This window comes from Balaenoptera acutorostrata, chromosome 8 (assembly GCF_949987535.1).
Source record: "Balaenoptera acutorostrata chromosome 8, mBalAcu1.1, whole genome shotgun sequence".
Classification (NCBI taxonomy): Eukaryota; Metazoa; Chordata; class Mammalia; order Artiodactyla; family Balaenopteridae; genus Balaenoptera; species Balaenoptera acutorostrata.
This window is the reverse complement of record NC_080071.1, coordinates 49,468,648-49,486,100: the sequence shown is the minus strand read 5'-3', so window position 1 is coordinate 49,486,100 and position 17,453 is coordinate 49,468,648. Positions and strand designations below refer to the sequence as shown.

The 17,453-nt window shown below is 35.9% G+C and overlaps 1 protein-coding gene across 3 annotated transcripts; it reads left to right on the top strand.

Annotated features, from left to right (window-relative positions):
- The first annotated feature begins 31 nt into the window (after positions 1 to 31).
- Positions 32 to 16,942, top strand: ORMDL1 (ORMDL sphingolipid biosynthesis regulator 1). 3 transcript variants are annotated; one of them, XM_057550980.1, is made up of 5 exons: positions 32 to 212; positions 1,281 to 1,347; positions 1,807 to 1,987; positions 7,187 to 7,338; positions 10,962 to 16,942. In XM_057550980.1, the coding sequence occupies exons 3-5, from the start codon at positions 1,814 to 1,816 to the stop codon at positions 11,095 to 11,097; spliced, it is 462 nt and encodes a 153-aa protein (XP_057406963.1). In that variant the 5' UTR covers positions 32 to 212; positions 1,281 to 1,347; positions 1,807 to 1,813; the 3' UTR covers positions 11,098 to 16,942. The 3 variants fall into 3 exon arrangements, with proteins under 3 accessions (XP_057406963.1, XP_057406964.1, XP_007196189.1); XM_057550981.1 differs by lacking the exon at positions 1,281 to 1,347; XM_007196127.2 differs by lacking the exon at positions 32 to 212 and having other exon boundaries at positions 739 to 1,987.
- The last annotated feature ends 511 nt before the right edge of the window (positions 16,943 to 17,453 follow it).

Below are 17,453 nucleotides of genomic sequence, written 5' to 3'. Positions count from 1 at the left end.
GTCCCGCCCTGCCAGGCGAACGTGGGATTGGCGCCGCCCTCAGCCAATGGCCTGGCAGCGCGTTCCGCCCTGAAAGCTTCCGCAAGCTGCGCCGTGCCGCGCCGCGTTGGGGCTGACCACTCGCGTTCCGCCTGAGGAGGCGCTGCCGTCGGCACTGCAGCCGCCGCGGAGCTGATACTGCTCCGAGCCAGCCGCCGGGAGTAGGGCGGCGGGTGAGTGGGCACGAGCGGCCGCCGGGACTGTGCTGCTGCCCGTGCAGTGGGGAGCTGCTGGCGGGCCCGGGTCGGCTTGAGGGGAAAGAGTGGACTCCGGCTCCGTCTGCGGCGCCCTGTCAGGCCGTGCGGACCAAGTGGTCCCCAAGGCTTGCCCCCCAAATCCCCGTCGTCGCGTCCTGGCCCTGACGGGATGTGCAGCTCCGAGAAGAAAGGGGCGGGGCGGCGGGCGCTCTGGCGGTAGCAGCGGCGGCTTTTGCTGAGCTTCCACTAGCTGGGAGCTCCGGCCGCCGGGGAAGGCTGCCGGTGACGGTAGCGGGGTGGGGGGAGGGGAGGGTCGCTGTGGGTCGCCCGGCACCGCGAGGGCAGAGCCGAGAGGCTCTTCGCTCTCTGAAGTCATTGTTTGCCAGCCCTGAAGTGGCGTGGCAGACTCCCTGGAAGGGTTTTCTGGCCTGGGGTAGAGTCAGTGTTTGCCTTCCAGCTCGGATGTAAATTTTAAGCCTACTTTCGAGCGTTTTTTTTTTTTTCTATCCTGTCGAAAATGGGAAAGGCATCTTGAGTGGAGGCACGTTCTAAGTATAACTTATAGCGTATAAAAAGAATGTAACATGCACGGTGGATGTTTGGATTGGAGGAACTTTTTACACATTTAAATTTGAGGCTTTTGCTTTGTTTGAGTGCAACCAACTTTCATCACCGTAAGCCTATAGATTTTTGGAGGGAGAAGGGCCATTGTACTCCGGAATACTTGTTGGACGGGGTTCGGAGAAATCCCTCTCTCATTGCCAGCTCTGTAATAGAAAGGGTTTATATATTTTTAAATCAGAGCTGTTCCAAATGTAATGTAGCTCTGCGCCCCCCACCCCCAATCCAGAAAGAAAGGAAGAAAGAAGGGAGGGAGGGGAAGAAGGAAGGAAAGAATGAGAGAAAAACCAAAGTTTTAGGGCAGGTGACTAGAGTTACAATACGCAGAAGACTCCTTGTTTAAACCTAATTGTATCACTAGGTTGAGAAACAAACCTTATCCCTTGACCATGTAAAATTTGCACCTCATTATGTTCCTCGCAGCTTCAGTCCTCATAAAGGAGTGATTTGAACTCTGACCACTCTTTATGGACACAACACTACATTAAATGTAAGAGTCTGGCTACTCAGAACAGACTGGTTAGGTCAGCTCTGCTTTTTTATATATTAGTTTATTCTGTTGGTAAATTTACCTCCTGAGTTTTCACTTTACACTCATAAGAAAATGTAGGTTTTCTCTTTCAGTTTGAGTTTTCCTGCCGATTACTTCATTTAGTAAAACCAACATGCTTGAAGACAAGCTTTAGGAAAGGCATTTTAACTGTTTATTTTTTCAACAAGAAGTATAAAAATAAGTCTTGCTTGTCTTACTGGGGAGTTAGATGTTAAGAATTATTTACTGCCCTCATCAGCATCTGCAAGTAGCATATTTTGGAGGGTCTGTTTGTTCTATTTCAGAATGGTGAGGGAAAAAAATAATCCCAGTGACACTTACTTTGTCACGTCAGAATTAGGAGTACTTAGGTTTCCAGTTATATCAGTGTTGACTCATCCCATTGCTTTCCTACAGCGCAAACATGAATGTTGGAGTTGCCCACAGTGAGGTGAATCCAAATACCCGTGTAATGAACAGCCGGGGTATGTGGCTGACATATGCTTTGGGAGTTGGCTTGCTTCATATCGTTTTACTCAGTATTCCCTTCTTCAGTGTTCCTGTTGCTTGGACCTTAACAAATGTTATACATAATCTGGTAAGAATTTCACCTTCTACTGAACACTTAAGGCTTAATGGTTTTACAGAGACTGGGCAAGGCAGGAATGGGAAGTTATTGTTTAATGGGTACTGTTTTGCAAGACGAAAAGAGTTGTGGGGATGGATGGTTGTGATGGTTGCCTAACATCGTGAATGCACCGAATACCACTGAACTGTACGCTTAAAAGTGGTTAAGGTGGTCCATGTTATGTTATGTGTATTTAAACACAGTTTTTTAAAAAGCTTAAAGTTTTATGTTACAAAGAAGAAAAACAGTTTTTTAAAACAGTTTGATTGAGATATAATATAAAATTCACCCATTTAAAGTGTACAGTTCAGTGATTTTTAGTATATATGACAATTTTGAAGAATTCTTATCTGGAATAAGATTATATTTTTCCTATCACTTTATATTTAAACATTGGACCCTTTTTGTAAGTAAGACATTTTTTTATCCTGTTGGTTTTATAAAATCTGAAAAAAAGTAGGGCATTTTAGCAAAAATTACAAGACACTGTAATTCAGGCCACTATAACATATATATATATATATATATATATATTTTTTTTTTTTTTTTTTTTTGTCTGTGTTGGGTCTTCGTTTCTGTGCGAGGGCTTTCTCTAGTTGCGGCAAGCGGGGGCCACTCTTCATCGCGGTGCGCGGGCCTCTCACTATCGCGGCCTCTCTTGTTGCAGAGCACAGGCTCCAGACGCGCAGGCTCAGTAGCTGTGGCCCACGGGCCTAGCCGCTCCGCGGCATGTGGGATCTTCCCAGACCAGGGCTCGAACCCGTGTCCCCTGCATTAGCAGGCAGATTCTCCACCACTGCGCCACCAGGGAAGCCCCACTATAATATATTGATTAACCAAAATGTATCAGAGGAAGTAATTATGTTTTTTGGTTAACTGGAGTCTAATGAACATCTCTGGTTTAAATCCTTTCTAAATTGTATATATATACTTTTCTATTTCAGTATAGAAATTTCGAGCTTAATCATATCTTATATGATTCAGAAACTTATGGTGTCTTAGCTTTTTCCTGTTGACTATTGCTCTTTTGTATTATATGATAGCTCTACAAAGTACCAGAGGTTAGATTGACTCTACTGACCATATTATGCAGCCCTGGAAGTTGCCTGTTTAAAAACAAAACAAAACAAAACAAAACAAAACGTGATAGTGACTTTTCTTGTCTTTAACAGCCTATTAAAGTAGAATGAAAGGGGAGAAATCTGGTTAATTGAGACTTTTAATTGAATCCAAATTAACTATATATTTGTTTAAAGATCTACCCAAAATGAAGAGCTTAGAACTTTAAGACAGAAAAATGTAGGAGAAATAGGTTTTTAAAAAATTGATATTATTTATATCTTCGGGAAAGCATTTGAAGTTGACTGGAGGACGACAAAGATGATGTGGTAAAGATCAGTGAATGTCCATTTAGTCCATTTTATGTGATAGACTTTGGAAGGAAGTGTTTAAAAACACTGTTTTTAAATAGTGACTTCTCTGAAATATTTGACACTAATCATATCCCTTTTATTGGAATTCTTTTCCTTTGGCTTCCATGGGATTGCTGTTTCCTAGATATATTTCTGATCTTTCCTTTACTGTTTCCTCTTGCACAGTCTTCTCTTTTCCTCTCTTAAATATTACTGTTCTCAAGGTTCTTTTCTTCATCTCTTCTTATGATATATATACTATCTAGGTTACTTCCTCTATCTATATTTTCAGTTTCTACCTATTAAATGATGATGACCATATTAATATTGCCAGGTCACCTTGCACCTTAAACCAAACAAGTATAAATGGAATTCATTCCTGATATATCCCTTACCCCCCACCACAGTCTGTTCCTGGACTTTGTTCCTAGTCTAATCTAAAGGCACCACTATCTGCCCAGTAAGCCAAGCCACATAGCTGAATGTCAGAGGTAAAGTGATTAATATAATGTATTATCCAAACTGAGACTGTTTTGAGAGTAAAAGAGAGCTCTAGTAATAACTACTCCAAGAGAGAACGTGTAAATCAGGACCACCCATGGCAAACTAGTATATATAGTCACCCTAGACTTAGGGTAACTCTTTTTTCTTTATATTCCACATCCATTTAGTCAAAGCCTTGTCTATTCTACTGCTTTACTGTCGTCAACTTGATGCTTATGGGCATTGCTATAATTTCATGCCCTTTTTCCCCTCAGGTAGATTACACCAATAGATCAAGTGGTCTCTTTGACACTTCTCTACTCTACTTTCCTTCATTCCAATTTGGCAGGGTGATATTTTTGAAATTCATGTTTGTTCAGGTCACACTCTTAAGTCCTTCAATGATTCCTTGTTACATTCATAGTAAAATGCCAAGTTCTTTGTGTGGCATACAAGACCAGTGGATAATAGTACAGAGGCAAGAAAGAGACCCAATCTTAACATCTCTCCAAACACAAGCTGTGCTCTACAGTAATGAAAATCATCTTTTCACACCTTTTTGCTTTGGCTTAGGCTCTTCTTCCACTATTTTAATACCTCTTCCTCCTTCTTACTCTGCCTGGCTAATTCCTGTTTCTCCAGGAAAACTACTCAAGTGTCACCTCTTCTAGGAAGCTACAAAAGTCCCATGCTGCATTCTTTTTTCATGTATTTATCATCCTTTTATAATTAGCAGTTTATCTTTTTTTTGTTTTTTAATTTCTTTATCTCTACAGACCTATTTAAATGTTTGCTGAATAAATTAGTCTGTTCTCACATAATTTTCCCTTCTCCAGTAGCACATGTATTAAATGTACTTTAGAAGTCATCTCCTCCCTTCATGTTTCAGTTGGTTGACTGAGACTGAGGCACAGTATATGGCCATGGACAAAGGATAGGTAATGAGAACAAGTAGGGAAGCAAACTTCTGTCTTCTTAGTCCTCCACACTAAAAACCTGACTAACCAGCCATAGATGTGGCAGTTACATGATGCCAAATGTAAATTTCTTTTGAAGTTAGCCTACATTAAACCAATTAAAAATGTGAAATACATACTGCATGCTTTTAAACATGGGAAAATAGCCCAAATATGGGAAAAAAGGAAAAACATGGTCTGTCTTTCTGAAACATACAGTAGAAACCTACAGCAATTGTTTTTACTCAGTGCTACAGTTCACTCTTAGAAGTTTTAATACTTCACAAAATAAATTCTGTTATCCTAGCTTTTAAAATGAAAGAGAATTCCCTTCATTTTGAGTCAGTAAATATTTGTTAAGGGCTAACCATGAGCTATATACTTTTTTCCCTAATTCTTTTAATGTGGGTATAAATCATCCATCACTAAAATTTTATAGAAAAACTATTAAAAATAAAAATAATGGAGTAGAAGATAAATGATTAGATAAGATTTTATTCTTACTCATTAAAAAGAATACATAAAATAAACTATTTGAATATTATATTCTGAACACCGGTGAGTGTGTGTGGTTTGAAGTAAATAATTAGAGGACTGTTCTTCTTTCTCTTTGATAATTCTAACACATGTGTGGTCTAGAGTAGAGATTTTTAACTTTTTTGGGTCACATTCTCCTGAGAATTTGAAATCATACAATTTCTGTTTCATAGTCTCTTTTAAAACCCATGTGAAAATGGTTTCTTCTGCTTACAGAATAAACATACCTTGGCTTAATGTCATCTTGGCTTAATATCTAATACTTGCTTTGTATGAGCCCTTGTTCCTGAGGTAGTCAGGCTAATGGGAAAACAAACATTATGTAAACAACTTCAATACAATATGTTGTGCTATAGTAAAAGTATTTTCAATAAAATTCTATATATGTACATAGGCAAGAGGTTAATTATTGCTAATGAGAAGGGCTTCACTAAGGAGTTATCATTTGAGCTGAACCTTCAAGACTGAGGTAGGTGACAAGGAACCTTTCCCTCCTCTGCCTTTCCTGAGTACTTTGATTGTACCTTTGATAGTAATTTCTGCCCTACATTATAGTTGTTTATGCATATCTTTTTTTTTTCCTTACCATCTCTTGGAAGATTGAACTTTTTCAAGGCATTGGACATGTCTTGTTCAATTTCATATATGCATATAGGTCCTGTGTCCTGTACATATTAGCCACTTATTAAATGTTTGTAGAGTTATATCCAATTGAACATGAATCTATTCCTCTATTGCTTAAGTGTTACTGTAGGTAAACAACTTTTAAATTGCCTAATGGAATAACTAGGAAGCAGATAGACTAAGCTTTGAAAAGAAGGGCTCTCTTAACCTAGTAGAATAATGTAAAATTTCAAATCACTAATATTTCTATTTTTTTCCATATATTTATTAAAAGTTGAAGTAAAAAAAATGACATCACATCATGACTTTAGTAAGTAAAGCTGTTTCATGACCATATATAGGCATTATTCTGTTACCAGTGCCTCAGACAGTGATCCTGCAATGAAGCATTAACTATCAATCTAAATGGGCATCTCAAGTAAACCACATCTAGTATACATTGGTTTTTTTTTTTTGTAATTAACCACAAAATTAGATGCTTAAACATATCACTGGACAGAATGGCTTTTAGTAAAGTTTTTTACTTTGATTTTTAAAAACTAACTTCAAAAGACACTACTGAGGTACAGTGGTGATTTTAAAAGTAAATTGTGTTGAACATTATACCTGCTACATCAAACCATCTTTGTTGCTTAGGAAAAGAACTATTGAGACAAAGACAGTCCTAATATTAAATATTTTCAGAACAATTTTCCCCGATACAGAGATTTTGTTTATTATTATTTTCCAACTTGTATGTTTTTATCATTTTATAAGTATCATCAGATTTACTAATATGACACTCTAAACTTTCCTACACATTGGAGAAAAGGTAATTCTATCTCCAAACAGGAAATGTGTTAGAAAATCTAAATGTAATGATGCAAAGCTACCCTGATGGTACTTTTTGCTTATTTTCAATTTAATAGGAGATGAAAACAGGTTACTTTTGGTTGACTTAGAGTGGTTTTCAGCAAATAATATTTGCATATAAGCCCCTGGAAGTTTTGTTTTACTCTGAAGAAACTGGCCACAGTCTTTCACAATATGAAATCTTAAAACTTGAGCTGTCAAGTTAATCACGCTCTCTGTCACAGTCTGCAACTGTCTTAATGCTAACTGGCAAATACTAATTTTGTATTTGATATTGATTATATACCCCCTTGCTTGTTTTCCAGGGGATGTATGTATTTTTGCATGCAGTAAAAGGAACACCATTTGAAACTCCTGACCAGGGTAAAGCGAGGCTCCTAACTCATTGGGAACAACTGGACTATGGAGTACAGTTTACATCTTCACGGAAGTTTTTCACAATTTCTCCAATAATTCTGTAAGTGGTGGAAATTTTCAGGTATGAGGAGGATTGGATGAGAGGAAGCCATCCTTTTATTAGATTAAATTTGAAATAGAAACAGAATATTTTGTTGAAAACCTATATCAGTAAATTGCTACTTCATAGAGAGTATAAAATACAGGCAAAATTTTTAACAAGCTGGTAACCATTCATCGTTTTCACTTCAGTCAAATATATATGGAGACAACCTTACATGTTTATCAGTATGACAAGACATTCTAGAATACAAGTCAAATATATTCTAGTTCATGTCTTTAACCTGCTTGCAAGAATACTAAACACATAGTCTTGTTCTGTGTTCTACTATCAGATTAATCTCCCTAAACAAGGATTTGGATGATTTCAGATGAATTTCATTGACCACCTGCCGCATTTAGATGTTCAAACTCCTTGGGAGAGATAGTATGGTTTAGAGAAAAGAGAGGTTAGGCTTTCATTGTAGGACAGACCTGGGTTGAATCCTGTACCTATCACTCAGCCTGCTTGGTTTGCTCATAAATAAAATTCCAGCCAATGGTACCTAACTCAATCTGATGCTGTAAGAAATGAGATAATATCTATCTGTAAAGTATCTAACCTTATATCTGGTATGTAATTTCCTCCTATTACCTGATATTCAGGGTCCTCCACAAAATGGTTCCTACCTCATTTTCCCTTTATGTGACTATTTTACCCTCACCCAACTCCCACCTGGTCACACTCTTCTAAGCAGCATTTCTTAAATACTTCATGTATAGTCCTATTTCTATGCCTTTGTTCAAGTCATTTCTCCCACCTGAAATGCCTTCTCCTTTCTTAATTTATCTGTCTTATTTTTCTTTCAAGATTTAAATTGTGACCTTACCAGTGAGGTCTTTTCCTTAGCAACCAGCCTTCAGTAATACTCTGCTTTGAAATCCATAGTAGTTGTTATATATCCCTTATTTATTGCCACTTTGTATTATTTCTCTATTATTATGTTTATTTCTGCAAAGAATTTATAAGTACATAGATTGCTTTGAATTCCACACTCAGTTGCTTTCATATAATGGATGTTTAACATATATCCTAATCAAACACTCTATACCACAAAGGAGATATATATATCTCTCTCTATATATATATAGATATAGATATAGATATATATTTATATATCCATTATAGAATCAGTGCAGTCTGCAGCAGCTGGAAAGACTTCTTGGAGGCATTAGAATTCCTTAAACTAGGACTTAGGGTAGGTTTTAGACAGGTGTTTAAGTTAGGGAAGACATTTTCAAATGGAAAGCATAAAGTAATAAAGTGGTAGATTTCTTTTTCCTTATATTTATAGCACTTGAAAGGAAATTTTTTAAGTTTTTAATTGTTTTAGTCCCACATAAAATTCATGTCAAAAGAAAAATTATTTGTATGGCCTAACAGAGATTAATGCAATAACAAGAATAATGGTTATTCAAACAGCCCTAAATTTGTATTTTAGCTCTACTACTCTCTAGCTATGTGACTTTTGGCCATATTCTTGAAAGTCTCAGTTTCCTCATCTATAAAATGTTGAGGATTGCATTATAATACAGTTAACCCTTGAACAGTGTGGGGGTTATAGGCACCCGCGCTCTGTGCAGTTAAAAATCCAAGTATAACTTACATAGTCAGCCTTCTGTATCCCCATTTCCACATCCTCAGATTCAACTAACTGCGGATCGTGTAGTAACTGTGGATCATGTAGTACTGTGGTATTTACTATTGAAAAATATCCATCTGTAAGTGGACCTGTGCAGTTCAAACCTCATTGTTCAAGGGTCAACTGCACATGTAAAAAGCCTGACATATGCTGAATTTTCAATAGGAGCTATCACAAAAGAAGTCAACTAGGATGTACCTGTGTACAACACCCATATTTCTTAAAGTGTACTTTTGACCAACAGGTATGATTTTAAATATTCTGTGATTAAATTCCTTATATAACTGAAGAAACAGCATTAAAGCCATCTGTGTAGCATTGATATTTTTCAGAGTGCATTTACATTTTCTTATTTGATCATTTGTCAGGTAGGTAGGATGAGTAATATTATCCCAGATTTTTAGATAAAGAAACAGATTCAAATGCATCATCTTCATCCAGATCTTGTAGCTAGTTGGAATCAAGAGCCCAGGTTAAACCCTAAACTTCTAGCTTCTAATACAGGTCTCTTTCTAGTATACCCTTTGGCAGATAAATGCTACCAGACTGATTCCTACCTGGCTTTTGCATCCCCTTGGAGGGTTGTGTAGGTTTTTGTAAGAGTCAAGTAATTTTCATATGATCCACACACACAATCAGTTTTTATTAAAACACATAAAGGAGACATATGCTATGAGGAGGAGAAGCCATTCCAAGAAGATTTATTATTTCTAACATATCAGATTACAGATTAAACCTGTAATGATGATGGGAAATTAAATGAGCTTACTGAATGTAAATGGTATCCTATTTTGTTCAGTTAAGGAAGTATGAAAACAGTCTTCAAGTATATGAAAGCAGGAAGACAGGATTTAAAGTAAAGATTGAGGAATATGGTTTATTCTCAAGAATGAATTTTCTGACTATAGTTTGTGAAATAGGTGGAAGAGTATAGAATTTCTCAATTTAGATGGTTCTGAAAATAATGTGTACAGCTCTCTGTGATGTTTTTAGTTGTACTTGGAAAATAGCTGTTCTTTTCTAACCATATTACACAAGATATTTATCACTCCTTTAGAGGAAACACTATTAAAATACTTTTCTGTGTACTCTAAAAGTACTAATTAGACAAACACCCTTGTGCATACTAACTTCTTAGTTATCATCAAGTAAGGTATGTTTTAGGATACTCTTTTAGTGGCCTCATGATGTGTCTTCATTTTGATGTACCCTTGGGTCAAACTAGGCATTCTGACTCAATGATTTATGGTCTTAAAGGTGGCTTAGGCTTCTTAAAACAAATTCTCGGATATTGGATGTCTTTGAATATATATGTACGTATGTTCGGTTATAGCAAAACAGCTGGAATTTTACAATAGTGTCTCTCAAGTTTCCAGTTATACTGGTTATATACCTGTTCAACTTCAGTATGGAAATGAGAACATCAAAAGGGCAATCAAGTATTAGTTTTCTTTCAAAGATGCTAAACTCTACTAATGCACTAACACCCATTTTTCACAACTTTACGGCAGTAGTTTTTAACCTTTTGGTGGGTCACAAAACCGTTTGAGAATATGATAGATGCTTTGAATCTGGACTTTCTCTTCAGATGTATACACATAGATAAAAAACTACACCTGAAGTTTCAGGAAGCACATGAACCCTAGTTTGAAAGCCTTCTGCTTTAAAGACAGTAGTAACTGTCTTGCATTAAATACATTTAACACGATTGCAGAAAAGCAAAATGTGCATATACGCCTCCATTAAACAAATGTTTAAATCCCAAATAAAATTAATTTAGGCCCCCAAACTAAAACTTTTGCTCTTGTTTTAGTGCTCAAAAAAATGGTTCTGCTTTTAGGTATTTATGTTTCAGTGGCCTTTTTTCTACCTTTAAATATTTAAAAAATTCTAATTTCACTTTTATATGTTATATATATATTCTTAACTTTTATTTCTACAGATACTTTCTGGCAAGTTTCTATACGAAGTATGATCCAACTCACTTCATCTTAAACACAGCTTCTCTCCTAAGTGTGCTAATTCCCAAAATGCCACAGCTACATGGTGTTCGGATCTTTGGAATTAATAAGTATTGAAATGTGTTTTGAAACAACAAAAATTTTTACAGCTACTGAGTTTTCTGTAAGGAAGGAATGGTTACTAAACTGCACTGTTTCTGTGATAATGTGAAATGAGAGGTAGCTACATTGGAGAGCCAATTGCTGGTTCTTCATATGCTGTTTTGAAGTGCAGATTCTTACGAGAAGATGCCTTTGTTTAATGCATCTGGTATCCTTCTGAAGAGAGGCTTTAGAGGCAGGCTGGGCAGGCCCAGCTTATAAGTTAAATGGCTATAAAGTAAGGGTGTAGTAGATAAATCCAAGGAAATAAGAGATTTATAAGAAACTAAGTCCAGCTTAGCTTATAAGGAATGGGCATTATGTTAGGAGAAGAAAATGTTTAATCATTCAGTCATAGTCAGTTTAAGCAGAGTTACATGAAAACCAGAATCATTTCTTTACAAGTTTATTACAGATTGTTTTTATTACCATGTATATTCCTCTTGTGTTATATAAGAGGATATATGTCCTCTTGTTTTATACAGACCAATTCCTACCTTATGAATGTACTTTTTTGGTTTTGCAGGCTCAACATTGTGTTGATAGATGAGTTCATTTTTACATTAAGTAACTGAGTTCATGAAGGTCCACCTTCATGACTGATTGATGATAGAAGATAGTTAGGCACCTTAGAAGCAGCCTCTGAGTCGGCCTTCTAATTTTGGAACAAAGTGGGTTTTGCTGCCTTTCCAGATATAAGGCTGCTAAACCAATTAAGAAAATAATTTATTTCTCATAATTAAAGTATATGGTAACTTAAAGGTCTGCTTATTTGGTTGAGCAATCTAATTGTTGAAGTCTGCCATTCTTTAGCGATGGAAATTTAAAATGGACAACTACATAGCCAACATGTGATCTGGCAGAAACTGCTTCTTTAGCAATACTATCAGAGTAAATAATGGAGTCTTTTTTTTTAGCAGGTCTGCAGTAAAAGATATCATCTTTTCTTAGTCCTCCTGCTCTCAATCTCCATACTTTACCCATTAATATTTTGCCGTCAATACATGAGTCTTAGTATAGATAACTCAGAATGGTAACTATTTCCAAAGCAGCAACCATATTGAATCCTTGTGACTTAAGAGAAGCTTTCTATAGTTGCTACATTAATTGCAAGACATAACTATATTCTACTTTGAGAAGTAAACATTTCAAGAAAAGTTCTGATATGTGACGAAACTGAAAAACCTAGTAACATTTATAAGCAAAATTGAGTGAAAAGAATTATACCAACTTAAAAATCAATTTGTTTCAAACTGACTTTTGGGGGTAATGATCATTGTTTTGTATTTCAAAAGTATTGAGTTTAGAAATCAGTTGTATGATAATGCCTTTGTATGTTTGTCTTTTCTCATGTATTTTTAAATAACCAGTAATCTATACTTTAATAAATTTTTCTTTGGTGTAAGGTTATTGCAAAAGCTTTCCAAAGTCAGTCATCGAGTTACACTTAAATTTTTCAAGTTTTTTTTAAAGCAACTGAATTTGTAAAATTAAGGTAGCTAAAAAATACTCTTTTGTTTTTCTTCATTTTAAAGTTTATTTCAAAAGGCTTATATTTTTTGCACAGACTTCAGAGATAGAAATCTGCCTAAATCTGCCTCTAATACAGGTCTTCTGCTGTTTTCCCTACTTTTGCCCTTCAGTGTTTTAAAGATATTTATTCAGTAGATATTTGAGGGCCCACTCTGTTGTAGGAATTGTTTTAGGTATTGTGGATACAGTTTGTAAGCAAGACAAACCAAGTCTTTTCCCTTATGTGCTTACATTCAATTTGGTGAACAGATAATAAATGAGTAAACAAATAATATTATTTTGCATAGTGATAAATGCCATGGGGAAAAAAAATTAAGTCGGTGAAAGGCAGGGGAGCCTGCCTCAGAAAAGTCTTCCCTAAATATCCTAACTAAGGTGATATTTAGACACAGACCTCCCTGATGTAAAGGAGCGAGGAGTACAAAGATCTGGGGAAAGAGACTTTCCAGTACTGGTGATGGCAAATATTAAAGCTCTGGGGCAAGAATGAGGGTGGTGTGTTTGAAGAAAAAGAAGACAGTCACTGTGCCTGGAAAGGAGTAATAAGCAACGAGAATGAGCTCAGAGAAGTAGGTAGGGGTCAGATCAATATAGGACTTTATAGACCAAGGTAAAGAACAAATTGTATTCTAAGCTTGACAAAGCCATTGGAGAGTTTTGCACAGGAGAGTAAAGGGATCTGGGGTTTTTTGTTTGTTTTGTGAAGGCTACTGGCTAATGTTGAAAATAAACTGTAAGGGAATGGGAAGCAGGAAGAATAGCTACTACAGGCAAGAGGTAGCTCAGACTAGGGAATTAGCTGATGAAGTGGTGAGAGAGAAGTGGTCAGATATGGGATATACGTAGCAAGTACAGCTCACAAAACACTGGTATATTGAAAGTGAGTAGAAGGAAGGGAACTAAAATGACTCATGGTTTTTTGGCCTTAAAACCTAGGTAAATGGTTGAATGGTGAATATGAAAACTGTTCCCCATTTCACAAATTGGTGGAGTTCAGTGTAAAACAAAAACTTTTTTTTTTAAACAAAATCTATAATGACTATTGTTTGGAACAAAATCAATTGCTATGCTATAATTGCTCCTAATTTCAAGTCAGGACACATAATAATCAATTTCTTAATAGGCATGAGCTCAGAAATGCTACTGATTTTAGCATTCATTGGTGAATCTTTCCTGCAGCAGTTATTACTGTGGAGTTCCAGTGGTGGTTTTCTATTTCCCTCATTCCTTCTACATGTATTTATTGGAATCCTTTTGTAAGGCATATTTTTCCTTTCTCTTCCATTTATTTATTCAATCATATATATTATGGACTCATGGATATTTTATTCTTTGGTTTATAGTCCATTATAATCATTATTAATTTGTTGCTAAAATTGTCCCCCATCTTTGACCATTGGGAGTTCCCAGTGGAACTTCCCAAGTTAACTCCTGTGTTCTTTTTGACTTGCCCCATCCTTTATTTTTTTTTTTAAACATAGAATGGTATTTTTTAGGTTTATGTCACTATTGTCAGTTAAACGAGAAAGATCCTGAGGGGCATAGCTATCCCCTTAACTAATAATCTGTATGAATTAGCCTTACAAAACTATATGATGCTAAGAGTTGGAAAAGACCTTAGAGGCTGTAATTCAGCCCCATCCTTTACCTTGAATTTTCATCGACCCTCTATTCAATTTCATTGACACCTCTATTCATTCAGTTCTGTGTTAGCACTAATAAGGGAAGACTTACAACTTACAAGGCTACATTTTTGTTATGGAATTTATAACATGTTTTACATTGAGCCAAAATTTAATCCTTATTCTGTGTAACTCTTCAATTAGTTAACTTTTAAACTGTTATCAACAGCACTGAATATTACCAGAGCCTTCACCATTTTCCATATGATATGGTTTCAAATTTCTCCCACTATCCTGGTAATTATGCTGTAAGTTGCCATTCATTATTATATAGCCCTAAGCTAACTACAAGAGGTGATAGATGTGATGTCACTACAACAGTACCACTTCCCTTGTTCTGGATACTTTTTATTTTTAATGCAGCCTATTATTTTAGCTATTTTGAGAGCCACGTATCACTGATTCACTTTATGGTCACTAAAACCTCAAGTCCCAACATGTAGCGCTGTTCAATGGTGGCTTTTCCTTCATGTACTTATTTAATGGATTTATTAAACCAAAGTCTAAGATTTCTTATTTTTTCTATAGATCCCCATGTTGTTAGATTTTAGCCTGTTGATTCATCTTGTCTAGCTGAAGGTGAATCTTCTCATGCAATATATTTCTTTTATAGTATGTCTCCTATTTTAGTATATATCACTAGTAAATATGACTCCAAAATACCCTCATGCTAATCCTGCAAAAGACAAATGCAGCAACCCAGTATAGACCAATGCAGTTTAATAATCTTTCTAAAAGGACAGATAGAAAAGTGTAATTCCCAAAACAGTTACATGGATATTACATATCGATGTTGGAAATGTAAACAAATTTAGTACTGGGAAGACAAGTCTAGGTAAAATAAAAGGAATTTTTGAGTAGCACTGGGCAGGGAAGTAAGGTAGGTAAGAGAATAGCAAAGATAAACCTTTATTTTGCTTGATGTCAAAAAGTAGTGAGATGTCTCATGTTTTTATTTTACTCCCTAATTTCAGTTCCAGTTAAAAATGATTCAGCAGATAGTTTGTTATATGGGGTTTAAAAGCTTTTGTTTAGCTACAGGTGAATGTATAAGAATTATAAACATCAAATTTAGAATACTGAATATCTTGGGTATACAGTACCCAGAAAGCTCAACTGTATTGGGTGATACTTTAGCTCTTAAATTGGGTGTTGGGTTCACAAAAGTTGATTATATTATTATTGACACTTTTTCATAATCTAAAATATTTCACAATTAAAAAATAGTTTAGTAAAAATATATTTGGATTTTATTTTATGTTCAGTATAGTAGTGTAATTTATTCTATTTCTTGACTCATTCAAGTCTTTAATAAACAACTAATGGTTATGAAAGTGGCTCAACCTGTAGCTCTAAAGTTCTATATAATTTTAAGTTAGCAGATAAGCCAATTTTATTACTATGTCCTTTCACTCTAACTGCATAATTACATTGATAAAGATACATTCTTCTCAAATTCAAGAATTTAAGTAAAGAAACTACATCATTAACACTGTAGAATGAACTTTAAAATATAAAATATGAGAGGAATTTTATAATATATAAATATTCTGACTTTCCAACTATATAGTTATAAATTTTTTGACAACACTTTTTTGAAAAACTTGAAGATTTTTCAAGATAAGCATGCATTATCTTCACTTTGTAATCTTCAAAATGGAAACAGAAGAGCAGATGATTTATTGGCTATTGCCCAGGAAAATACGAGTATACCAGCTACTACATGAAAACCTGATACAATGATCCCGCTTTGAAACATTCGTCCCTCCTTTGAATTATCAAACGCATGGTTCTATCATGGTGCTTAATGGTCATAGGGAGTTTATGGAAGCAACAAAGAAATTCACCCTCTCCCTCTACTGCCAAAAAACGTAGACCCCACACACTTGAAAAATAAGGTCATCTGGGTATGGCAATTTCTCAAAAAATTAAACGGAATTACTATATGATCCAGCAATTCCACTTCTGGGTATATATCCCAAAGAAGTGAAAGCAGGGACTTGAAAAGATACTTGTACGACCCTCGTTTATACCAGCACTATTCATAATAGTCAGAAGGTGGAGGTAACCGAAGTGTCCACTGTCAGATGAATGCATAAACAAAATATGGTGTATATACACAGTGGAATATTATTGAGCTTTAAAAGGAAGGAAATTCTGACACATGCTACCACACTGGATGAACCTTGACATTAATGCTAAGTGAAATAAGCCAGTCACAAAAGGACAAGTACTGTGTAAGCCCACTTACATGAGTTACCTAGAGTAATCAAAGTCATAAAGACAGAAAGAATGGTGATTGCCAGGGGCTGGGATGAAAGGGAAATGGGAAATTAGTGTTTAATGGATACAGAGTTTCAGCTGGGGAAGATGAAAAAGTTTTGGAGATGGATGGTAGTGACCGTTGCACAACAATATGAATGTACTTATTGCCACTGAACTGTTTAAAATGGTGATTTTGTTAACATATTTTGACACAATTTTTAAAAAGCAGTATATTTGTAAAATAAGCATAATCGTTCTGCAAACGAAATAAAAAGCAAAATATCTTCCAAAGATGAGACCTGATTGATATTACCATTAATGAAAGAATGTTCCACATCAAAAAATATTTGTCAGCAAAGAAACTTTAAAAAGAGAAAGGCAAATGACAGTGTATTTTTAGCACAATCCAACCTATGAAGAACATAAGGCAGGTATGTGACTCAAGTGGAAAGGGGTGCATCAGGCCTGAAATATTAGCCATTAAAAGCACCAAACTCATTTCTATTGCTTCCATTCCATTGTGCTAAACAACCTGGTTATAATTTGGATCTGGCTTTCATTGTAATTTGATCAACACAGAGAAGGTGAGGATCAGCAAGCTCAACTATCCTAGACCCTCCATCATTTCTCTTAAGTTAATACATTAGCATTATGGGTTTTACATAGCAGTTTCTAAGCAAGTTGAGTGTGTGACTCAGCACTACAGAGTCCAGTCACTTCCAGATCTGATAAACCAATTTCAACCTAAGAAAAGAACCAGATGTTGAAACCCAGTAATCACACCATGGTCCTGCTAGACTGTGGATACTGCCTTCCCCCAGCAACTTTTCTCTCAATGCACATTTTCCATAA

Excerpts from the sequence above, each read along its gene's own strand:
- ORMDL1 (XM_057550981.1), top strand. The coding sequence starts at position 1,814 with ATGAATGTTGGAGTTGCCCACAGTGAGGTGAATCCAAATACCCGTGTA. Across the intron at positions 1,988-7,186 it reads CAAATGTTATACATAATCTG|GGGATGTATGTATTTTTGCA; the intron begins GTAAGAATTTCA and ends CTTGTTTTCCAG. Across the intron at positions 7,339-10,961 it reads ACAATTTCTCCAATAATTCT|ATACTTTCTGGCAAGTTTCT; the intron begins GTAAGTGGTGGA and ends TTATTTCTACAG.